General features: G+C 36.1%; 1 protein-coding gene across 4 annotated transcripts in view; it reads left to right on the top strand.

The window, feature by feature from the left end:
- Nucleotides 1-27,254, top strand: part of CRMP (Collapsin Response Mediator Protein) — a 747,709-nt gene that overhangs the window by 129,382 nt on the left and 591,073 nt on the right. For all 4 annotated transcript variants that reach the window (XM_069838352.1, XM_069838349.1, XM_069838350.1 and 1 more), the window contains exon 3: nt 9,887-9,979. In XM_069838352.1, coding sequence (XP_069694453.1) covers nt 9,887-9,979 — 93 coding nt within the window. The remainder of the gene's footprint in view (nt 1-9,886; nt 9,980-27,254) is intronic.

Genomic DNA, 27,254 nt, shown 5'->3' with positions numbered 1-27,254 from the left:
AAAATAAGGACTGTACGAACAGGATTGTTATATACTGTACATTCATACCTGAATTATTATCCCGAGTTATCTCGTGCACCTTGATTCCAGCTCTGGTAATTGCCCCACTTTGATTTTCTCCTGAACTATTTACCAACTAATGTTTTTTTATGGATTAATTTATGAGGTACAATACCAGTGCTGTTATCAAGGCGTTAAATGTTGCTTGTCGTGTGATAGACTCGAAAGCAGGGTATTACGCACAGTGGCCATTGCATTCCGGACAGTAGTATCTGCTCTCCTATGTGAGAGCGTTTTGGGAAGAATGGTGTAGCAGTCATTGAATATTTGTACCAGTACATCTGTTCTTCAGGTTTGTGAATAATGTTCTGCAGTATCACTATGCCCAAAAGTACACGTATTTCAGAGTCTGTAGTAGGCCGCCACGAATTATTTTCAGCACTCTGTGAACACTTATTAGCGTGCCGAATCGTCTCGTCGAATATAATGTTGATGAGGTCATTATTAAAGAATAATTTAAAAAATTGAGAATTATCGTTATCAGAAACAATGTTAAAATTTCAGGGAATGGGGACCTCGGAGGTGCAGAAGAAATGGTGCCAGATGTCTTCTATTCAAACCACTGTCGAAAAGACGCGACATCAACTGATCTGAATTTGTTTGTTGGTCTATAACTTCGTCTTCTGATACCGATGTTTCATTTCGTAATCTTCTACAGGAAGATCAAAAGTTTCAGAATCACTAACTTGATCCATCTTTACACAAAACAGCAGAAAAAACACTAAACACAAACAGAAACCACCAAAACTAACTAGCGTCTACTCACTACTGTGTGTGAATGCTATATGAGCATAGAATTCCACTCGCAAGGAAGAAGTACAAAAAACATCACCAGATATAGCAATATCACTAACTTCTATAGCCATCTAGTGAGGAAAAGGTTAATGAAAGAATGGAAACGTATATATTCGGGATATAATCCTTAGCAGCGAAAATGGGACTCAAACGAGTTAACTCGGGTTAATAAATTTTGACACAAGTTAGCAACCCGAGTTAACTCGGGTTAATCAGGGAAGTGGTTAAATGTTCGACCTCTTCTTGTGGAATAAATCGCGTGTTTATAATGTGCTTATATCTGTGGTCCGCCACAGGCTAGCGGTAGGGTATGCTCACACACATCGTGCTCTTTATAAACACTGGCAGAAGGAGGGGTGGAAGCTATATAGTTTGACATGCGATGACTCGCGGGATCAGAAATCCCCATGTCTGTACTATGAGTTTGTTTACTTCCATGAAATCAGTTCACATTTTTTTTATAATGATGGACCTTATTTAACTCTGCGTTTACAGAAGTTGAGTTTCAGCCCTGTTTCTCCCTCGTCTCTGCCACACTAAAAAGAGACTCACTAGATCAGCCGTGGCGAAAATGCGACTCACGAGCACATTGTGGCTCGCAATTATAGCAACTGTATGCTTACTTCCTACCTCCCACAACCCCACCCTCTCACTCACCGGAGTCAAACTCCGTTCCATTTGTATTTGTCTCTGACCTGCGAGTGGCGTATCGTCGCAATGTCTCTCTCGAATACATGTACCTCTACAAAAACGAAAGTTTCAAGTAGGATGGGAGGACGCATTTTTTGCTGCCAATATGAATTAGAACATTAAATGTATGATTTGTTCACAAGTATTACGAGAAAAAGGTTGTATAACATAAAACGGTATTATACTAGGCCTATATGTTACTCATGAAACATTAAAAGTTTGTGTTATTATTATTATTATTATTATTATTATTATTATTATTATTTTTATTATTATTATTATTATTATTATTATTATTATTATTATTATTATTAATCGCTGTACGTCGATCCTTTTTTAACAGATGTACGAATAATGCGGTTAGATCTTCAATTTAAACTCACAGATTTGCAATGTGATGTTAAATGAAAGCTAGATGTAAGGACTTGACAAATGTTGAACTCTTCAAATCTTTGCCAAAAAAATAAATACCCGAAGCTTCGTTTTTCGCTTGCTCTTTTGAAGCCATGTTCGCTACAACTTACGTTTGTGAAAAATTATTTTCAACAATGAAAATAGGAAAAACCAAATTTAGATCACGACTGACAGACAAATACCTTCGTGAACAACTACGACTGGCAGTAAGTGACATAATTCCTTATTTTGAAACTCTGTCGCAGAGACATTCTGAAGACAGTTAATTTTAGGTTGTGATAATGTGTACTATGTTTCCTTATTCATTTATTTCTTCGTTACACGTACTAAACATTAGTTTGTAGTCTTGTACTGTATAAAATTATATTTAAGTGCTTGACGTAAGGAAAATGAAAATCCGTTAATAACTCAGACAGTTGCTTCACTTCCCCTTCGGGTGTCCGCCTCCCTCCGTAGGTGCTATGCATGTTGCAGGTTACACAGTGGCTCGGCGCACGATTACATTTTCGCCATGGCTGCGTTAGATTAAGCGATATTCGGAACATCGTTTTAATACTGTGCATATTATTTTGGAAACTTCGTTTTGACACATCTTATACAGAGTGTTTTATATAGAACTGACACATTTCTTTCATTAATTGTTTCACAACGAATTGTGCTAGCGACAACTTATTATTCCTAAAATGTAGAGGAATTTTGGGAGATTATTTACCTCTATAGCAAATGTTGAAAATGTCCTCCATCCTGCATAAGGCACAACTCAACACGTCGTTCCATATTACTGGCCACTCGTTGGAGGACTCTGTTGTCAATAGCTTGAATCTCCTGTGTGATGTTGTGCTTCAGATCGTCCAATGTCTGGGGACGTGTGGCGTAAACCCTGTCTTTTAAGTAACCCCATAGAAAGAAGTCCGGCGTTGTCAAATCCGGAGATCTCGGTGGCCACAACGACAATAATTCAAACTTTTATCCCTATCTGGTTCCTGTAGCTGATGAACAACCGTAACCCTACGTGGCTTTAGGCCTGCACTTTTCGCAGCTCTCTGACACATTGAGTAGGTGTACCCTGTCTCCTGCGACAAACGTCTTAATGATTTTTTGGTTGACTGCTCCAGTCGTCCAGTCGTACTCTTACGTCAACAACAACCGTGGGAAGCCTAGATGAACGATGCTTGCCCTTTTCACTCACCAGAGATCCAGTTGTTTCCAATTTGTTTACCAGTCCCAGTATTGTGTTTCTTCTGGGAGGATTGCGAACACCAAATTCTCTCTGGTATGCCCTTTGAGCAGCTGTAATTGAATTCGTAATCCAGTATTGCTTCACAAGGAAGAGTCGTTGATTTAATGTGTACTGCATTTTCACGTTGACACAAAATGTCGAAAACAGCTGCCAACAATATGAATAAAACATAAACATCTGCGCATCTAGTGCTGCCAACAATAGGAATAAAACAAACATCTGCTCATCTAGTGACAAGGAATCGAAACTCCAGAACATTCTGCTTAATTTGGTGCTAAAATTGGGTCATTGAATGAATTTCCAACGGAATAATTAAAGAAGGAAATGTGTCAGTTCTATATAAATCACTCTGTACTAATAAGACGTATCAGTATGCAAAAATTGTAGGTCCTACGCAGTCTTCCAGTGTTGAACTTTCCCTTGTGAGCCCTTCAAATCATGGCAATGAAAAGTGTTTTTGCTGGAATAGGAGGGGACTGGAATGGGTACTGCAGACATGTCACTGAAAGAGAAAATATACCTTCAGAAGTCCAGGCGAATGAATGATGCCATTGACGAAATAATAAATAATTTTAGACCAAGCGACAACTATGGCGATAACGTTAATAATAGCGATATGGATTGTATCTAATTGTAAATTATTTAATGTAAATTAAAATAAGCCTGTAAAATATTATTATAAAATTATCTACAGTAGTGGCAAAGAAGCCTGACCGATCCTTGTAGCTGATTTCAGAGCCTTGTTCACTCCAGAGCACGATAGACTGGTAACTAACAAGCAAACGTTCTGATGGGGGCAGATAAAGAATTTAAATTTTTTTCTTCCACCATATTAATAATGTTAAAAGAAGTGCTTATACAAATTTTGGCCACTCGACCGCAATTACGAGGGCCGTAATAAAATAAGTTCGCCAGAGGCCGTTAACAGAAAAAAAAACACAATTTCATAGGACAAATTTATTGAAACAGTCACAGCAGTTATTGAGCTATTTTTCAACATATTTTCCTCCGTAATTGAGACATTTCTCATTTCATGGGATCGACAGAGAGAGGTGCAGACGCAGTGAAATGCTGGTTCCGATCTGAGGCGACTGACTTCTACAACAGAAAAATTGATCCCATGGTATGACAAATGTCTCGATTCCAGTGAGGGATATGTTGATAAATAGTGCAATTTCTGTATCTGTTTCAAGAAATATTTCCATGCAATTGTGCTTTTTTCTATAAACGGCCCCAGGGAAAATCACTTTCTGGACGGTCTCGTAATTGCGGTCAAGTGGCCAAAATTTGTATAAGCACTTCTTTTGACATTATTAACATGGTGGAAGAAAAAAAATAACTTTTTTTATCTGCCCTCGTCAGAATGTTTGCTTGTAAGACTTTCGTGGTTCGATCCTGCCTGGGAAGGAAACTGTTTTTTGTTCCTTATTCAAATTTATTCCCAATACTTTTCGATTACAGCGATATTTTACTACTTAATTAACCTATTATTTCCAGAACATGAATTTTACCAGGAATCGAAAAGTATTGGGAATAAATTTGAATAAGGAACAAAAATATGTTTCCTTCTAAGGTAGGATTCGAACCACGAAAATCTTAGTTACCAATCTATCGTGCTCTGGAGTGAACAAGGCTCTGAAATCAGCTACAAGGGTCGGTCCGGTTTTTTTGCCACTATTGTATATAAAATTATAAATAATGTAATCTGTATAATATTCAAGCTGTAAGGGGTATAAGTTCCGTCCTTTTCATACTCGTCGGGGACGGTCTACAGAATTCCCAGAAAAGATATTTCGTTCCTTATTTTATTTGCGTTGTACTGCTTATACAGGGACATCACTTTATTTTTACTAACATTTTTAATATTAACCTGTCTATACCTTTAGAGAACCGGAAACACAGATTGCTATCCCCTCCCACGACTGTAGTTCGATGATACTGGCGTAAAACACAAACAAATCACTCTACTAGGTATAGGAGGGAAGAAAAGTAGTTCATCCATTTACGTAAACTAGAAAATATCGCGATTTTGAGTTCGATAATTTTCATTAGCTTTTTGTTTAATCTTAATACAGTACTGTATTAAGAATGTGTTTTTACTCACGAACTGAATTATCCATACGAACGTATTCATTATGCAGTGTATATTATACTGTCTACAGCACATTAGCGTACAATATAGAGAATGAAGCTAAATTTAAAAATAATCATATTATGGATATTTAAACACATTTTTGAAAACGGTGGTCCTTCATTTCGATACAGGCTTCAGTTCTAATGTGCATATTATCGCACTATAGACTATTGCACCTAATTCCAATTGCCAGTTTCGTCCTTCGTACTAGTAACTCATGTTGAAATAGTTCTGTACCTACTGTATAAAAGAGTATCTTACGTACTGTAAATTCAATCTTCACTTCTACCCGACCCGCACAGATAAAATTACTCAGATATGCTATCTACTGTCCGTCCAAGTGGTTATATCGCAGGGTCGTAGAAAGGGAGGAAATCGCGTGACAGTTAATTACTTAACGAGGCCCTTTTATTTAAGTTATTTTAAACAATTAAAGGGTATAATATTACGTAGACGTCCAATTCCTAACAGAAATGAACGTACTCAGAAAAGAGCTAAGACAGCCCAACCACTAGCCTTTACAGGACATTTTACGTAGGAAAATGAACCACGGTATCTGTGCGAAAATGATTCAATATTGAAAGCTCTTTCGTCACTGGAAAACGCGAACATATTTTTGGAACGTACTGTTTACTCTGAACGTAAAGCTACTGTGACTGTATATACGGTCTTGGTTCTGTGTGGAGGATGGTTGAAGTTCATTAGTAGAAGGGGTGGGAGTGAAGTACATTGAAAAACTCAGGTACAATAAAAATTGAAGTAAAAATAAAATGATGTTCCTGTATAAATGACATCACTATTTCTTAAACTTAATTATCTCTTCTTAAAGTTCAATTTATTCAGGAACTGTACCTGACCACTTCAGACCAATATACTGTAGTTTTGTTAATTCGGCCACAGAAGACGGTGATATTATGTTAGTCATACAGAGAGTGAAATTCATGACCGTAAGAAACGTTGCTTGAAAGCAACATCATATGAAGAGTCCACTGCAAGAATGATGGATGTTACTTTCTTGTCGAAAATGAACCAAGACTGTCAATGCATAGCTTAAGACATATAGAATGTACATAGAGAGTTATAAGGCATTAACACTGATAGTCATTGTCCAGTAATGATCGGAAAATCACAGTTAAGCTTTGAGCGCTAAGCATTTCAAACATTCAATTGCTTCTCCTGCAAAATGATTGTTGTCTTATACAGTGTAAATGTCCAATTATTAAAGAGTCCTCTGAAGTTAAGTATTTAGGCATAATTTTCGATAATCATTTAAAATGGAACCAACACATTAATTATCTTTGTAATAAATTACGTAAAATAGTATATTATTTTGTTTTATTGAGGAATTACTTGTCAATAAGTTTATTACGCACAATACATTTAACTTTATTCCAATCGGTAATTATGTATGGAATTATAGGATGGGGTAGCTCATTTAAATCCAATTTTAATCCACTTTATTTATTACAGAAGAAAATAATTAAAATATGTCTTCATAAACCTACTGATTTTCCATCTCAAAATTTGTTTCTAGACTTTAATGTACTTAACGTAAGACAAATTTATTATATTGCATTAATAAAATTCATACATGAAAATCGAAATAATTTTGAATTGTATTCTCATAGTTATGAAACAAAAGGTATGAATTCTTTAAAATTGTTTGAACCAAAATGCAACACTGTTACAGTATTTAAACATAGTAGTAATTTAGGCCCAAGAATATATAACAAATTTATATTTAAATATCCTAATCTTGTCAGTTCTAGTAGTTCTAGTATTAAATTTAAAAAGTTATGTATGGATTTTATAAAAATTGAAAAATTGTACATTTAAATTTATATACTATAATTGCACAGTAGACATAAGAAAAATTGTATTGTATAATTATTAATTTCAATTCAGGACTCCGCCCCAGAGCACGAGTTCTACTCTTTCAGGGGCGAGCTAAAGTTTTTCTGTATATATTATATTTTATGTTACAATTATTAGCAAAATAATAAATAAATAAATAAATAAATGAATGAATGAATGAATGAATGAATGAATGAATGAATGAATGAATGAATGAATGAATGAATGAATGAATGAATGAATTAATGAATGAATGAGTGAGTGAGTAAGTGAATAAGTAAAAAAAGTAAAAAAATAAATAAAAAAATAAATAAAAAATAAATAAAAAATAAATAAAAAAATAAATAAAAAAAATAAATAATAAATAAATAAATAGACAACATCCATCATTCTTGCAGTGGACTCTTCATATAAGTAGCAAAATTTTATTTGTTATATTGAATTATTTCAATGTTACAATTGCTTGCTTGTTAAAATGTGTATATGTTAACGTTATGAAATTTGTGTTCTATTGTTTTGTGTGTTTTTGGAAAATATAATCTCAATTAAAGCTCCGCCATTAATGTTATAACTAAAACCTTGTGCATCCCTCGTGTTTATCTTTCGGCTCGTCGTCCCTCCACACGTTACCTACACTTTGTTTACGTTTTCACTGTGCCTAAACGAGACGCTCTACTGTACATATATGAGATGTCCCTTCGATGTAATTTAACTTGTAAATGTCGGTTTGTGTATATCTGAAACATTTCGCACGCTATCGGAGGTGAAATTGTTAAGTGGGCCATCCTGTATGTATATAAGAGATAAGTATACAGTTGATGCGGGATGACTTATCGTTGAATGTAGGTGCACATGTACTATATATTACTTTTTTTCATTCATACCATTGGCTCAACAGGTTTTAAACGTAAACAGACGACGTCAACTTGCTACTGTATCTCCGTACAGTCAGAAGGAAAATAAAAATGAAGTACTGTAGCACATACCTCGTCATCATTGATGAAACTACTAGCGTTGAAGTAAACGACGATATATTCTCGTAAGTTGTCGAAGGTGAATCGTTTTCGACTATCGCTTAAACAGTTTTTGTATCGAGAGAATTTCTGAAGAAAACCTCTAAAATGGGGATCACACAATTTCTTTAGAGGAATATTTGTACTGAGCATCATGTTGTACGTGTCGTTTAGACCCGCACAACGAAATGATGATGATAATGATGATGTTAATAATGATGGTGATGTAGATGGTTCTTCAGATTTCATTTCAACGCATTTCCTGTGCGATGTACTGTTGCAATGTTTCTCTATAGCCTGAGTTGTTCTGGTTTTTATTTTAATTTTCCATACATTACACACGATATTGTCTTCGTTAATACATAAAATGTCATTCCAATTCTTAATTGGACGTCATATCTCTGAGCGAATTGAACGTTTGACTTCGACATTATGACTGGATCAGCACAACACTATTCCACGCGTAGTAAATACAGGGACATCATTTTATCTTTACTTGCATTTTATTGTACCTGCATTTCTGAATGTACTTGACTCCCACCCCTTCAATAATGTCCTTGCTCCCGTCAGACACACAAACTTACGGCCGCTGTTGCATTCAAAGTCTTCAAGCAGTGAAGTAAACACTGCAGTGTATAGTGTGTTTCAGAAATATGGTTGCGTTTTCTATAGAAGAAAGAACCTATATTAAAAATATCGTACTAAAAAATTATATTCAAGAAACGATAAATTCAATTTCAGAGAATATGCTTCAAGATGTTTTTAATAATATGCGTAAAGAATTGAAGCCTGTATTGTAATGAACGGCAACCATTTTCAGCAACTTGTTTAAAAATTCAGATTAGCTTATTTTGAATTGAGGTGGCTAGAAGCAAAGGAATGCTAGTGACATTTCTAATAACATGAGTTAAGTGCATCCAGTGTAAGCTAAAGTATCTAAAATTTTAGTGGCAAAGGGATATTTAATCTCATCACACATTAAAATTTAAATAAAAATTTCACCGATTTCACGAAAGCTTAGATATTTAAACCCCATTTTCTCAAAAGTAACTTAAGTGCACTTACAGCCCTTTTCTTATGACCCCCTCAATTTAAATGCACTCTCTATATTGTATGTTAACATCAATAATTAATATGCTAAATAAAGTAGACATTACATAACGGACATAGCCGCCTGAAAAGTTGAGTTTTTGAAAAAAAAAAAATGTTACTACTCTACTGTATTTTGATAAATTCCATAAAAGTGATGATCAAACTGAAAGTCGTAATATCGTATTTCCCTACAACATAAATGGATACACTACTTTTCTCTCCTCCTATAGCTAGTAAAATGATTTGTTTACATATTGCACTAGTAACATCAAACTCCTGTAATGGAAGGGGGGTAACAGTGTTTCCGAGTATAGCCAGGTCAATGTTAAAAATGTTGGTAAAAATAAAGTGATGTCCCTGTACTTGACCAGGAGAACACAACTGCACACATTGCGTTGCAATATTATTATGAACGGACCGGGGTTCCTTCGTTCTCTATGGTGCTTTACTCGCCAGGTAAACAAAAAAACGGACGACGCGGCACGTGCCATATACTCTGATACGAAACAACTTCACTTTTCCTTAAGTCATCCCTCATACACTGTCTGCAGATAAGTAACAAAATGTTCATTAATGCGTTTTTATTTTCTGCAGGAGACTTCCGCCGTATCGAGCCCCGTGACGTCAAGTTCCCGCAAGGAGCAACCCGAGAGCCTAAGTGGAATTTTCAAGGAAGACGTACTGAAGGTAACTATTATTTTAACATTATTGCTCACGACGTAATTTTGTGTTGTCGTATATAGATAAATTTTGACACGGATTTTGAAAGCATTTATTATGTCATTTTAATCTCTACCGAAAGCCTATGGGAGAAGGGGACACATTTGAACAGGGGACACATAAGAAGAGATTGAATTTCTCACCTCAACACATAGGCCTAATTTTCTTTAAGTTGCCGGTACTGACAGCAGAAGGCAGCCCGTCCAATATACTGGCTGCCATTTTTCTTCAACTTAATTTATTGATGTGAAATCAGTGGATGAATTTGTGTTGAAGTGCATAGAAAGTTTTTTTTCGAATTTCTTAAAGATATTCTGACAACATGCCTCAGATTCTTCGAATTCTAATTATAATACAAGAGTATGTGAAACATAACTAGGGAAGCGCGTTGGTCGACTGAGCTACGCCGGTGGCGCACATAACTTAAATGAATCAGCATCAGAGTTCAATACGAAATTTTCGAGCAACGAAACGAAAAAATATTTGCTTTCAGAGGCACAAATCATGTTACAGCTAGCATTATCACCGATAACAAATCAATGTAATAAGTTTAAAATTTTAAATAGAACGTTATAGGCCCACCTTTAGTCGTAAGTCAGGCCTGGATACCCGAAAAAAAAGCCACATTCCAACGCACCTGCGGGAGAACTAAAAGAACGTTACGTAATAGAAAAACAAAATGAAATTCCTAAGAGCGGTGGAATGCTACGGATTGCTAGACAAAATAAAATAAATGAAGATATAAGAAAATAATAAATTAGAGATGGAGAAACTGAACGTAAAAATCGGGCATTGTGGAACACAGTGGACACAATGTACTACGGATGGACAACAGTAGGTTATGAAGGACATTTCTGCAATACACACTAATTGCAGGAGACATTTTGGAAGACCGTTGAATTAATGGACAGAAAAATAAATTGGAGATACTAGTTTGGAGTTGGAAGAAGGAATCAATCCTTGAAGATGATGATGATGATTATTATTATTATTATTATTATTATTATTATTATTATTATTATTATTATTATTATTATTATTATCGTTCTTTCTTCTGGTGTCCGACAAGGATGGCCACTGCCCCCTCTTCCATTTTATACAGTATATGAATGCCATGGTACGTGCATCTAGGAAAACAAGACATGTTCACGTACCAATAAACCGCAATTTAAAATTAGACGTATTGTTATTTGCAGACGATTTAGCTTTGCTAGCCTGTTAAAGGACGATTTACAAAGATCCATATACAGAGTGATTTATATAGAAACGACACATTTCTTTAATTATTCCGTTGGAAATTCATTCAATGACCCAATTTTAGCACCAAATTAAGCAGAATGTTCTGGAGTTTCGATTCCTTGTCACTAGATGCGTAGATATTGATGTTTTATTCCTATTGTTGGCAGCACTGACCCAATTTTAGCACCAAATTAAGCAGAATGTTCTGGAGTTTCGATTCCTTGTCACTAGATGCGCAGATGTTTATGTTTTATTCCTATTGTTGGCAGCTGTTTTCGACATTTTGTGTCAACGTGAAAATGCAGTACACATTAAATCAACGACTCTTCCTTGTGAAGCAATACTGGATTACGAATTCAATTACAGCTACTCAAAGGGCATACCAGAGAGAATTTGGTGTTCGCAATCCTCCCAAAAGAAACACAATACTGGGACTGGTAAACAAATTGGAAACAACTGGATCTCTGGTGAGTGAAAAAGGCAAGCATCGTTCATCTAGGCTTCCCACGGTTGTTGTTGACGTAAGAGCACGACTGGAGGAGTCACCCAAAAAATCATTAAAACGTTTGTCGCAGGAGACAGGGTACAACTACTCAATGTGTCAGAGAGCTGCGAAAAGTGCAGGCCTAAAGCCACATAGGGTTACGGTTGTTTATCAGCTACAGGAACCAGATAAGGATAAAAGATTGAATTATTGTCGTTGTGGCCACCGAGATCTCCGGATTTGACAACGCCGGACTTCTTTCTATGGGGTTACTTAAAAGACAGGGTTTACGCCACACGTCCCCAGACAACAGAGTCCTCCAACGAGTGGCCAGAAACATGGAACGACGTGTTGAGTTGTACCTTATGCATGATGGGGGACATTTTCAACATTTGCTATAGAGGTAAATAATGTCCCAAAATTCCTCTACATTTTAGGTATAATAAGTTGTCGCTAGCACAATTCGTTTTGAAACAATTAATGAAAGAAATGTGTCAGTACTATATAAATCACTCTGTACAATTCAACAGTACTGTACATAGATTTTCCTGGTAACTGTCCTCCATGTGAATTATATTACCTACTAATGTTATTAGTTGCTCCTCGGTCCATTTCATAGATCCTGAATTCATAGCGGCAATGAACCGAGATAAAGTTTGTGAACTCCAGTATTTTTATAAAATCTTCACACTGATTTTGATCCTTAACTGGAAATTCTAAAGAAAATTCTAATTGTATTGTGCGTTCTTCATTACTATGAACGTGTTGCAACTTACATCGAAACACTTCAGGATCTATTGAAGAGTAGGTACAAGGAATTACAGCTCATGCATTTTATCAAGACTCTCCCCCATTCTTCCTACAGAGCTGCGCACGAGATCGGGTGAGTCTACTTACGAATTACAGGTGAATGAGTTAGTGTTTGCCTTGTACTCGGTAGACACACGCCCGACCTTCCCTTCTACTCCTACCCCCTCCACAGAAACGTTGTTCCCGTACTGCACATCGCGAGTATCTTCATAAAATGCATGAGCCGTACATGTGTTGCTAACATAACAATGGGAAAATGTTTAACTTCGGTTTCTGTTGAAATTTATGTATTTTCAGATACTAAATAAGTAATTTTTTTACCGTTACTTCGTGTCTGCAGACTAACTTTATTGCGTTCTGGATTATGATACTAATGAGATATACATTTTTTCATGTGGTGGAATTAAGAAAACTAATTGAAGAGTCCACTGCAAGATTGATGGATGTCACTTTCTTGTCGAAAATGAACAAAGACTGGCAATGCATAGCTTAAGACATAAAATGTACATAGAGAGTTATATGGCATTAACACTGATAGTCATTGTCCAGTAATGATCGGAAAATCTCAGCTAAGCTTTGAGCGTTAAGCATTTCAAACTTTCAATTGCTTCTCCTGCAAAATGTATTCCAAATGACATCCATCATTCTTGCAGTGGACTCTTCAATTCTATTCCGTAAAAATTTATTAATAAACAAATAATTTAAATTTGTGTAAAGAAGCGTTTTGATTATGAAACGAAATTAATTTATTCTTAATTTATTATATTTAGAATTGAACAAATTTATAAATACAGGCTGTCGCAATTTTATCATAAATATCGAAGTAAATATAGGCCTATAGGCAATCACGATGTTGCAAGACGAAATAATAATTTAATGTTAGTAAACAACTAAATATTTCACATCTGCTACTCTAAAGCACAGCCTATATAATTACCTTCGGTTGTATAACTCTATAAATAAGATTAAAACCACAAATTTTAACATGTAGCCCACTAAAATATAATAAGGAAATTAAAAATAATTTCATGTTTTAAACTTGTTTAAGTAAATATATATGTAACTATAGTACATTATGCAACGAGCCTTTAATGGTAGTAATTAAGACGCGAGTATGTTTATGAAACGAGCGCAAGTGAAATTATTCATAAGTATTCATGTTATTCTTCTCTCACTGGGGAGCGGAAGTGACCTTGTGCAATATCTCGTAAATTGTGAGATGAACGCAGACGCGAAAGTATTGACTTTTTCCGAGAAACAAATGTCATTGACCTTGATATAATCTAGAGAGTAAAATAAACATAATTAAAACTTGAAATTGATTTAGATATTGAAAAACTAGATGACAAATTGAATTTATTTGAATATTATTTACAATTAACGCTAACTATTATAGTAACAGAACATAACCTTCTGCGACAGTGTTGGATTTCCAGCCTCCGTGACGTTTCGCTAGTTGTCTTTCGATTGCATATCCGAGAATAATCGAAACTTGCGCTTTCATTTTGCCAGAATGGTGTTTTCTGATTGGTGGAACACCTGAACTTTAATGAATAGGTGTACTTCAATGAGGTCCATTAAAGTGCTGCTACCAGGTGTATAATTACTACATTTCGGCATGGTCGAGCATAAAATTAATTATATTATATATGTATTTCCACCGCAAAATAAATTTTTATAAAACTTATACGCATTCCTTATTTGTCCAGTTTTCTAATTTCTTTTTCATAAATTATTTGATTTATTCACGTACAAAATTACGTAAATCTGTCTTTGTCTCAACATTATATTATTTCTTACAGTTCATGGTAGCTGTTACCTTATTTTATTTTCTTGTTTATTTGTCTGTTCATCTTATTAATAATAGTTTGGGGACTGCGACCAAACACGAGCACTGCTCATTTGGCCCTCAAATTTATTTAAATTATTATATCCACTAGTTTTCCCTTTATGTATTATTATCTTCTCATATTTGGATTTTGTGTCATATCTCATCCTGTATTTATTTTTAATTCATTGTAGTATTTCATCTTATTTCACGTGTTCGCATGAAAATTGTAAATGAATAAATAATTAAAGAAATGCATATTTTATTCTAGTTCGATTAATTAAAATGTGTCTCGATGAAACGTACAGCATAGTCCGTATAGGTCAGTTTCTGTCAGGTGCGTTTCCAATTCACTGCGGGCTCAAGCAAGGAGATGCACTATCACCTTTACTTTTTAACTTTGCTCTAGAGTATGCCATTAGGAAAGTTCAGGGTAACAGAAAGGGTTTCAAATTGAACGGCTTACATCACTTGCTTGTCTGTGCGGATGACGTGAATATGTTAGGAAAAAATCCACAAACGATTAGGAAAAACAGGGAATTTTACTGGGAGCAAGTAAAGAGATAGGTTTGAAAGTAAATCCCGAAAAGACAAAGTATATGGTTATGTCTCGTGCCCAGAATATATACAAAATGAAAATATAAAAATTGGAAATTTATTCTTTGAAAAGGTGAAAAAATTCAAATATATTGGAGCATAACATAAATGGCACTCGGGAGGAAATTAAACACAGAATAAATATGGAAACTGCCTGTTATTATTCGGTTGAGAAGCTTTTGTCGTCCAGTCTGCTCTCAAAAAACCTGAAAGATAAAATTTATAAAACAGTTATATTACCGGTTGTTCTGTATGGTTATGAAACTTGGACTCTTAATTTGAGAGAGGAAAAGAGATTAAGGGTGTTTGAGAACAAGATGCTTAGGAAAATATTTGGTGCTAAGAGGGATGAAGTTACAGGAGAAAGGAGAAAGTTACACAACGCAGAACTGCACACATTGTGTTCTTCTCCTGACATAATTCATTTAGTGTTCTGTCCAAGGGCAAGTCTTTCACTGCAAACCCAGCTTTCTCCAATCTTTCATATTTTCTGCCTTCCTCTTCGTTTCCTCATATGATCCTTATATCTTAACGTCGCCTATCATCTGATTTCTTCTTCTACCCCGAACTCTTTTCCTGTTCACCATTCCTTCCATGGATCCGTCAACGCTTCTTCTCAGCCAGTGACCCAAACAATTCCCTTTCCTCTTCCTGATCAGTTCCAGCATCATTCTTTCTTCATCCACTCTTTCCAACACAGTTTCATTTCTTATTCTGTCTGTCCACTTCACACGCTTTATTCTCCATATCCACATTTCAAATGCTTCTAGTCGCTTCTCTTCACTTCATCGTAATGTCCTTCTTTCTGACCCATTCAATGCTGCACTCCACACAAAGCACTTCACTAGTGTCTTGGTTAGTTCATTTTAAGAACCTTAAATCCAGACGTCTGAGATGTGCAGGATATGTAGCATGTATCGGCGAATCTAGAAATGCATAATAGAGTGTTAGGGCTGGTTCACAATAAACCAGGAACAGAATCGACAACGAGAACGGAAATATTGTTAAAATAAATGTATTTAAATGTGAACAGTCACAATTAACTATTGTGAATGCTCACATTTAAATACATGTATTTTAACATTATTTCCGTTAACGTTCTCGTTGTTGTTTCCAGTCTCGGTTTATTGTGAACCAGCCTTTAGTTAGGAGGCCAGAGAGAAAAAGACTTTCGGGAAGGGCGAGACGTAGTTGGGAGGATAATATTAATATCGATTTGAGGGAGATTGGATATGATTGTTGGGTCCACGCCTGTGGAGTAACGGTCAGCGCGTCTGGCAGCGAAACCATGTGGCCCGGGTTCGAATCCCGGTCGGGGGAAGTTACCTGGTTGAGGTTTTTTCCTGAGTTTTCCCTCAACCCAATACGAGCAAATGCTGGGTAACTTTCTGTGCTGGACCCCGGACTCATTTCACCGGCATTATCTCTTTCATTTCATTCAGACGCTAAATAACCTGAGATGTTGATACAGCATCATAAAATAACCCAATAAAATAAATAAAAATATGATTGTAGAGACTGGATTAATCTTGCTCAGGATAGGAACCGATTGCGGGCTTATATGAGGGCGGCAATGAACCTCCTAGTTCCTTAAAAGCCATAAATAACCTATTTTATTAATTTTGTCGAAAACATTGATAATATTATCTCTTGTATCAAACTGTTCCATCGCTCAATATATTTTTTTTCCCAGTACGTCTTGATTTTGTCATTTTCTGGTAATTTTCTTGCATTTAGATTAAATTGATAAACTGTGATTAAAGTAAGTAATAATAATAATAATAATAATAATAATAGAATAATTATAATTCAATAGTGGTTACAAAGCTCTGCCTGGATCCACGTTTGCTTGAGCAGCTGCAACCGAGGCGTTGCATAGGTTAAGGGCAGTACAACTTGCCTTTCAAAGGAAATTATGGTCTCGGATCAAATTCCATAAATTATTGCACATAAAAGTAATTCAACGTGGAAGAAAGTATTGCGAAAATTTCCTGTCATAAATTGCCTGCAAGAAATTAATATCTCCAGTGACATTCAATGCCCATTGTCTCACGTTGACTCCAATTTTATTATTTGTCTGTAGTCTAAACAATGGCCGCGACGAAAGCATTGGTTCCCTTCTCTCTCTTTCATGTTATTTGTTATTAAGTCGAGTGTCCATGATATTCGCCACCATGGATGCTTTGCTGCCAGCAAACGTCCGTCCGTGGCGAAAGAGCCTGTAACGGGTCAAGAAAGTCCGGGGGCCTATTTCATAAAGCTCGATAATTTATTGTAAATGAAGAGTCCACTGCAAGAATGATGAATGTCATTGGAATACATTTTGCAGGAGAAGTAATTGAAAGTTTGAAATGCTTAGCGCTCAAAACTTAACTATGCTTTCATTCTTTCTTTCATTTATTTTATTCCATAGATCTTACATGAGCAATGAAGCTTTAAGATGTGGAACATGTCAACATTTTACAATATTACAATTACAATTTTTACAAATTTTTATAGTTTTACAATTTAGTAATTTTCTACAATTTTTACAATTTTGTACAATTTTTTTTTTACATTTTGGCGAGATGTAGTGAGATGAGATGAGGTCCGAGGATTCGCCAAAATATTACCCGGCATTTGCCTTTTCGGTGGGGGAAACCTCGGAAAAACCCAACCAGGTAATCAAATCAAAGGGGGTAATCAAATCAAAGGGGTTGATGCCAAGGACTCGCCATAGACCATCCGGCTTCAGTCCCACGGCTGGGGAAAACCTCTGATCATTACTGGACAATGACTATCGGTGTTAATGCCATATAACTCTCTAAGCTTATGTACATTCTATATGTCTTAAGCTATGCATTGACAATCTCGGTTCATTTTCGACAAGAAAGTGACATCCATCATTCTTGCAGTGGACTTTTCAAATGTCATTCTAGCAAATAACAAATGACGACTCTACAAATTGTCAAATTTATGTTTCATAAAACATTCCGCCTGTCAGGAAAAATCGTAACAATTTGTCAGAAATCTGTTTCATAAAAAATTTACCATGGCAGGCAAAATTTTACAAACGTCCGTCCGTGTCGAAAGAGCCTGTAACGGGTCAAGAAAGTCCAGGGGCCTATTTCATAAAGCTTGATAATTTATTGTAAATGAAGAGTCCACTGCAAGAATGATGGATGTCATTTGGAATACATTTTGCAGGAGAAGCAATTGAAAGTTTGAAATTCTTATTGCTCAAAGCTTAACTATGATTTTCTGATCATTACTGGCCAATGACTATCAGTGTTAATGCCATATAACTCTCTATGTACATTCTATATGTGTTAAGCTATGCATTGACAGTCTTGGTTCATTTTCGACAAGAAAGTGACATCCATCATTCTTGCAGTGGACTCTTCAAATGTCATTCTGGCAAATAACAAATGACGACTCTACAAATTGTCAAATTTATGTTTCTTATGAAACATTCCGCCTGTCAGGAAAAATCGTGACAATTTTTCAGAATTCTGTTTCATAAAAAATTTACCACTGGAGGCAAAATTTTACAATTTGTCAAGATTTTTCTGATATATTTCATTTTATGAAACAGAAACGTGTCGATATCAAATTCTGACACCTCATGCTTCGTATGTCATAGGATGTTTACAGTTTAAGGCTGGTTCACAATAAACCGAGAACGGAAACGACAACGAGTACGAGAACGAAAATATTGTTAAAATAAATCTATTTAAATGTGAGCATTCACAATTAACGAGGAGCTTGCCGGAGCCCGGGAACAGGAACGTGAAATTTAATTGTGAATGCTCACATTTAAACACATTTATTTTAACAATATTTCCGTTCTCGTTGTCGTTTCCGTTCCCGGTTTATTGTGAACCAGCCTTTATTGTTACAGTAGTTGGGCTATATTGTAATTGAGGCTATTGAAAATTGATGTGGATTTTAAGTAAAATGCTTTATTTTAAGCAGGGGCGGCTCGTCTATAAGAGCTGGGGAGCTGCAGCACTCCCTACTTTCACAGGATAATGAAAATAATATTTATTTTAATTTGTAGAAGAATTGTTACAACTTTTATTGGTAAATTGCTTTATATTTCATCTGGCCGGATATATTTTTTACTTGGTTATTTAACGACGCTGTATCAACTACTAGGTTATTTAGCGTCGATGAGATTGGTGATAGCGAAATGATATTTGGAAAGATGAGGCCGAGGATTCGCCATAGATTACCTTGCATTCACATTACGGTTGGGGAAAACCTCGGAAAAAAACCAACCAGGTAATCAGCCCAAGCGGGGATCGAACCCGAGCCCGAACGCAACTTCAGACCGGCAGGCAAGCGCCATAACCGACTGAGCCACGCCGGTGTCTGGCCGGATATATGTACTATTATTTTATGCATAATCTTTTTGCGCGTCGACTGTACTCGAATTGACACTGCATTCAGCCGTCTTGGGATCTGCAGGGCGGGACAGCTCACGGTGAGTGTGTCTTGCACGGTCAGGGGTAGAGAGGTGAAGGGAGGCAGAGGGAAACTGCCGCTGTTTAAAACCCATATTTCGCTGCTGTGGCTTGCAGAGCCAGACCACAAGGGAATACCTTTCCTTCTTTCCCACTCCGCTATTGTAATGCTACGTCAAATGGATTCGGTATTCCCTTGAAACTAAATGGCAAAATTTTTATTTATCTTCACATACTTATTGTTGTAGAATCTTATCGAGTTAGTATAACGAAATTAATATTCTCTTTTACCTTATTATTAGGTATATATCCAGCCTCCAGCAGAACCTAATATTTGCCTTAACTCAAAATAATTGCACGAGTAGAATCCTTTCGTTATAGCACGTAGCCCATACCCGTGGAGTAACGGTCAGCTCGTCTGGCCGCGAAACTCGGTGGCCCGGGTTCGAATCCCGGTCGGGGCAAGTTACCTGGTTGAGGTTTTCTTCGGGGTTTTCCCTCAACCAAATACGAGCAAATTGGATAACTTCGGTACTGGACCCCGGATTCATTTCACCGGCACTATCATCTTCATTTCTTTCAGACGCTAAATAACCTGAGATGTTGATACAGCGTCGTATATAACCCAATAAAATAAATAAGATATAGCACGTAAAATACAAAAGAGACTTCTTTTCTAGTTTCAGAGAATTGTTGATCATCAGTACCTATATCCGAGTATTGCTTTGGTGTGACATCTTATTACCGTAACTTAACCAGTGCAAATGTGCAAGCATGAGTGTGTGTGAATTACAGAATATTAATTTTATTTTTCTCAACTTTCCCTTGCGGAGATGATGCATGTGAAATTAAAGGGTCGTCCGTTACCCGACTTGAATCATACTCAAGCTTCATCCAGTTGAAATAGTGCATATGTAAGGAAGTTTAACAATGAAATTTACGCTAAGCATTTGTGGTTACGTGGATGTGAACAAAAACATGCTGTATTTTGTTTTCCTTGCCTCCTCTTCGGTGGTGATACTGCATGGACTAGGGGTGGTGTGACAGATTTAGGACATTTGCCCCTAAAAATTAAAAAGCACGAATCTTAGCAGTCTCACCTGAAAAATCTTGTTTCATTGGCTATGTTAGGCGAAATTAATATTGCTGCGCAATTAAGTGAAGCAAACAGAACAAACATTCTCAAACATAACGAAGAAGTGAGAAAAAATCGTGAAATTATTTTAAAAAATATTGATTATATCAAATTTTGGGCCAATATGAACTTCCCCTTAGGGGACATGATGAAAAAAGATTCGAAGAACCCTGGTGTATTTCGTGGGTTGCTACAGTTCGTGAGTAATCTAAACGAACCTCTCTAAAATCATTTGGAACATGCCACTGTTTAAAGGTAATTCTAAAACAATTCAGAATGAACTGGTAGACTGCATTTTGAGTGTGCCGATCTGAAATTCAGACTGAAATCGATGGTATTAGTTTTTTTTTTTTTTTAGCGATTGTGGCAAATGATGCCACAGACGTCTCCCAACTAAGTCAGGAAGTTTTGGTTTTTCGATATGTAGTGCATTTATTTTGTCCTATAATTATTAGTAATGATATCATCAAGAAGTGAAATTTGTATGTACCAAAAACTACTGCAGCTCCCCCAATCCACAAGTTCACGAGCCGCCACTGATTTTAAGTAAGTCATGCTCAATACTAGAAGCAGTGTAGAAAAATATGATGATTACAGGGAACTACGCAGAGCAAAGATTTCTAAAGAAAGATAAATCTTAATTACATTTTCAGTGAGTTTGTATTCATGAAAAAATTTCGTATTAATAAAACATCAGTTGAAAATATAATGAGCAAAATAGGAGATTTGCTGCACAAAACAAAAATAAATAAACACTTGATCCAGATTAATTATGTGTTCTTACACTGGATAACTACTAATGCATATAGTTTATCGAAATCATTCCATAGCTCTTCATGAGAGGGCCAATTTGCCTAGAGTTGATGGGATTATCGATGAGTCCTGATACAAAAAATTGATGCTTCGTTTGAAAATGACGCTGAATTTGTTGACAGGAATGCCTTTCGTTTCTTAGTCAAATATAATTTTCTCACTGTTCATAATTAAAGACCTAACTGTGGTTACTAATTTTAACAAATTCAATAACAGCGTGCATTATAGATTATCCAATCATCTTGTCTCATACCGATTACTTCTATAAAAATATGAAATGAATAAGAAGAAATAATTTGCTATCGATCTTACATGTTTACACTTACTTCATCTGTTATTGTCATCAAGGTTTTTATTATTAGGACCTTCAGACTTATCAAATCACAAGTGTGATAAATACAAATATGCTGTTTTTTTACATAATTTATTTTTTATTTTATTGGGTTATTTTACGACGCTGTATCAACATCTAGGTTATTTAGCGTCTGAATGATATGCCGGTGAAATGAGTCCGGGGTCTAGCACCTAAAGTTACCCAGCATTTGATCGTATTGGGTTGAGGGAAAAACCTCAACCAAGTAACTTGCCCCGACCGGGATTCGAACCCGGGCCATCTGGTTTCGCAGCCAGACGCGCTGACCGTTACTCCACAGGTGTGGACTATTTTTAAATAATATATGAACGTTTTCGGTTCCACTGAACCAGCATCAGATCATTAATAAACGTACAGACAACTTATGTTATGAACAAACGGTGAAGACATAGGTCTTAAATGTAAAGTAGACCTCAGTATATAATAGGATACAATGGTGCATATGAAATCACAAGTAGAATGAGTTAAAATGTTAAACATTAGCAATAAAACAAAATCCTTTTTCTTACTTTCCACATTAGGACGATGCCTATTAATATAGAAATCTTTCCTATGTCAATATCAACCTAAACAATTAATTTCTTATATTGCATTTTTTGATGTTTTTGAACTAATAAGCCATTTTAAAATTTTTAACGGCATTTTTGGTCATTTTTTTTAATATTTTGAAGAACTTTTAGATTGTTTTGAATGCATTTTACTTCCTTCTTTACATTTAGGCCTATTAAATCTTTTTTCCAAACCAACAGATCAGTATAGGCCCATCTAGTAATTATCTACTGAATAAATGAATAACAGTGAAGTTTGACTTTTATAGTTTGAAACAAACTCTAAAGTCCATCCCTCATTTCACTGAAGGCTTTACTTCACACAAACAGAAGTAATATAAAATGCTTGACAACAGCTTAGTTTAAGTGAGGGCTTTGACCACTACTGGTAGTTGTTGGTACGAGGGTGTCTTTAGAATTTATGTTTGGAAGGGGAGAAACTTTCACCGTTTCCTGGACAATAGAACGTTGTGTCCCTAATAAGATCGGAAGGGATGTACTACAGTAGACAGTATTTTTAACACAAAGATTGCAACAATGCACGCTGCGCCCACAATTTGTTTTGTCATTTACACTCCCCATCTGGAAGGTTTGGTAACAAAATTAAAGAGCGGAAGGTGGAGGAGCGGAGAATGAAGACACTGACATGGACCATCCCTGATTGAAACACATTGGCCCGGTTTCTTCAACCTTTGTTAAATTATAACAGTGTGTTATTCCATCTTAACTGTAAACTTAACACTTGAAGCATTTCTTCAACTACTGTTAGTACTAACAGGCTGTTAGAACCTATGTTAATTTAACTGCCCGATTTCATGCAGTTAAATCATTTAACTCTCTGTTAGCATAGAAGTATCCAATATGGCTGGTGTGTTAGATGCTGAACTTATATATTTGGATTATTTAGGAAATGATATCCATGAATACATAAAAAGAGGGGATGATTTCTGTGATTTGACAGACCAGAAGTTCACATAAAAGGTACAGGCTATTTTCTGCCAGGCCTCACTTTTCGCTTTCAACTTAGATCCGTTTGTTTGTTTATTCTCATTAATTGGTTTATACTGCGAAATAATTTTCGCAGAAGGTTTCTTTCTAACGAAGAGAAATTAGTCCCACGATTTCTTTTTGTTCCAGTGTTTTCCATTTCATAACAGCAATACCAATAGGCCTACGCCGCTCCACGCTACTATGATACAGACGAGGAAAGAAGCAGAAATCAAATCTGAGAGAATAGAAAGACTTCTATCCTCTCTGAATTAAACAACGGAAACAAGCGAGAATCGCAATTGTCAGAGTTCAGAAAACAGAAGTGAGCCTATACTTGTTATAGGTTATGGTTAAACTCTAGAATCTCTGGTCCTAACAGAGAGTTAACAAACAGAATGTTAAAATGTGAAATTTAAAGTTGAAGAAACGCAATATTTTTAACAGCAATTCATACTTTTAACTTACAGTTAATTAACACTATGTTAGGTGCATTTTAACAAAGGTTGAAGAAATCGCGCCATTGTAAACCCTCATTAAAATCTATAGTTTTCCCTTAAAACTTTAATTTTGTTGCATGTTCTTTTGCTTTATCTTAGTCAAATTCCAGGAAGTTGCCTTGTCTCTCCGACATTTGCAGTGCAGTCATTGAAACAAGGTGAATAATTTTTAAGAAGTTGTGGTTCGAGTACGTAATTTTATGTTATTTTGACATTATTTTAAGAGCATTTTATTGATCGTTTTAAGTAGATTTTTAGGTCAGCAACATCTGCCCCCTATTTATAATTAAAAGAAAAAGCAAACATGCTTCTTGTTTCACAAGAAATCATCTTTACGGATTTATGATTAGTAACGTGAAAACATGGCTTGAATGATAGGTGATAAAGATGGCTGGCAGAATTGTGTTATTACGTGGACGAGAAGTAGTCTCTTAATTTATCTCGGAGTCCTCGCATCGAGCTTCAGGGACATGTTACGTATCTTTCCAAGGTTTACTTTACATTGCATGGAGGTCAAGCTAAATATCATCTTTCTCAGCTGGACATTAACTGGAACACGGCGATGCCTCGGTCATCGAGGAAAACTTATTTAAATATTAAAATTTTGCGTCTAGAATGACAAATTAATTCCAGATATGAGTGATTTAGCACAGTTTTTTGCACCGAGTGTACGGTACCTTCCAGAAGTAGCTCTTGCATAGAAGCAGGGATTGCTTTTTTAGTCACGCCCACACTCAACATCCTTCCCGAGCAGGGAGACCATGTCTCGCCAGCCATTTTAATTGCAATGTAGCTATTTTGGCATTTTTTTGTTCTCTTTCATACACACAGTCCTTTTTCTCCGAACATGTACACATAAAAGAACATTATGACCCAAGGGAGACCTGGAATTCGAACGCAATAAAATCGACTTACATTTTTACTCGAAAGATGTCTGAGTCGGTGGTCTAGGTTCTAGAATTTTCTGGCTGACTGTTCATCGAATCTCTTTTCAAGCTCATGCAGAAAAGTAGAGGAATTCGTCCTTCCATTGGGACTGGGTTTTGAATTGCATTTTGCTTGTGTTTGTCCTGTGTTTGGAGTACATTAGTACGCAGTGTCGAAAGGGAAAACAGAAGACAAGCGTCTAAAACATTATCTGCTTTACTAAACTTTTACTTTTTATTTAACGACGCTGTATCAACTACGAGGTTATTTAGCTTCGATTAAATTGGTGATAGCGAGATGGTGTTTGGCGAGATGAGGCCGAGGATTCACCACAGATTACCTGATATTTCCTTTACGGTTGGGAAAAACCTCGGAAAACCCCAACCAGGTAATCCGCCCAAGCGGGACTCGAACCCATGTCCGAGCATAACTCCCGATCGGCAGGCAAGCGCCTCAGCCGACTGAGCTACGCCGGTGGCCCCTTTACTATGTCATCGTATGAACTATAAAGGACAAAGTGCTATTTAGCGCAGTCGTCGTCATCATCGTCATCATCATCATCATCATTATCATTGTAAAAAATGAAAATATAAAAATTCAAATATCTTTGAGCAACAGTAACACATATAAATGACACTCGGGAGGGAATTAAACGCACAATAAATATGGGAAACGCGTGTTATTATTCGGTTGAGAAGCTTTTGTTATCTAGTCTGCTGTCAAAAATTCTGAAAGTTAGAATTTATAAAACAATTATATTACCGGTTGTTCTGTATGGTTGTGAAACTTGGACTTTCACATTGAGAGAGGAAGCGAGATTAAAGGTGTTTGAGAGCAAAGTTCTTGGGAAAATATTTGGGGCTAAATGGGTTGAACTTACAGGAGAATGGAGAAAGTTACACAACGCAGAACTGCACGCATTGTATTCTTCACCTGACATAATTAGGAACATTAAATCCAGATGTTTGAGATGGGCAGGGCATGCAGCACATATGGACGAATCCAGAAATGCATATAGAGTGTTACTTGGGAGGCCGGTGGGAGAAAGACCTTTGGGGAGGCCGAGACGTAGATGGGAGTATAATATTAAAATGGATTTAAGGGATGTGGGATATGATAGAGACTGGATTAATCTTGCTTATGTGAGGGCGGCATTGAACCTGCGGGTTATTGTTGTTGTTATCTTCATCGTCATCATCATCATCATCATCATTATCATCTCTGTACGTCGACCCCTTTTCAGCAGATGTAAGAATAATGAGATTAGCTCTTCAATTTGAACTCACTGATTTACTATGTGATGTCAAATAAAAGCTAGATGTAAGGACTTGACAAATGTTGAACTTTCAAATCTTAGCCAAAAAATAAATATTCGAAGCTTCGTTCTTTCGCTTGCTCTGTTCAAGCCATGTTCGCTACAACTTACGTTTGTGAAAAATTATTTTCAACAATTAAAATAGTAAAAACCGAATTTAGATCACGACTGACAGACAAATACCTTCGTGATCAACTACGACTGGCAGTAAGTAACATAATTCCCGATTTTGAAACTTTGTCGCAGAGATATTCTGAAGAAAGTTAATTTTAGGTTGTGATATTGTTCATTTATTGTTCATTTCTTTCTTCGTTACACGTACTAAACATTAGTTTGTAGCCTTGTACTGTATAAAATTATATTTACGTGCTTGACGTAAGGAAAATGAAAATCCGTTAATAAGTCAGAGAGTTGCTTCACTTCCCCTTCGGGTGTCCGCCTCCCACCATAATGCACGTTGCTCGGCCACCGCTGCTCTACTGCATAGTGTTGCCTCAAAGCAAAACACTACTTTTTACTTTTTTAAATTTTCAGTGTGATGTTTTATGCATTCTGTTGCTTTGGGGCAACGCTCTGAAGTTAGCAACGAAGACAGAGTCGAAGAAAATTTAAGAAGTTGGTATCTCTGAGTGTATGGCGCCATTAAAACAGCTGACCGTTAAGGCTGGTTCACAATAAACCGGAAACGAGAATCGGAACGAAAACAAAAACGGTAAAATTGTTAAAATGTATACATTTAAATGTGAGCATTCACAATTAACGAAAAGCTTCCCGGAGCCCGAGATCGGGAAAGCAGAGTTGGCCAAGTTTCAACTTTGGCGTTCACGTTTCCGATCACAGCCCACTAGATTCATTCTATTGCCATCTAAAAGCTATTTTGTCGTCGTATATTTTGTAGCAAGAAGACCGTGACATAACCTATGCATTATTTTGTTCTGTGCTGTGCATCATGGAGCAAGTTTTATTTGAAGAGATTCTAATATTGAAATCTTCACGTTTACGATAAGCGGCGCGCCTCGTATAAAGATGAGAAAATGAAGGAGAAAACGTGGCTTTCAATAGCTGCGTCTTTGAACACCGATCGGAAGCGAATCATATTTTATTATCGTATTGGTTGTATTACACACTACATATTCACGCTTCAATTCAATAACTACTGTTGTATTCATTTTTGTTCTATTACAAATGTTTCTTCTCTAATTATTTTACGTTATGGTAGATTTATTTTAGTAGGTTATTTT

The sequence above is a fragment of the Periplaneta americana genome, chromosome 10 (assembly GCF_040183065.1).
Source record: "Periplaneta americana isolate PAMFEO1 chromosome 10, P.americana_PAMFEO1_priV1, whole genome shotgun sequence".
NCBI classification, from domain to species: domain Eukaryota; kingdom Metazoa; phylum Arthropoda; class Insecta; order Blattodea; family Blattidae; genus Periplaneta; species Periplaneta americana.
Note: the sequence above shows the minus strand (reverse complement) of the source record. Positions and strands in the feature narration are given on the sequence as shown.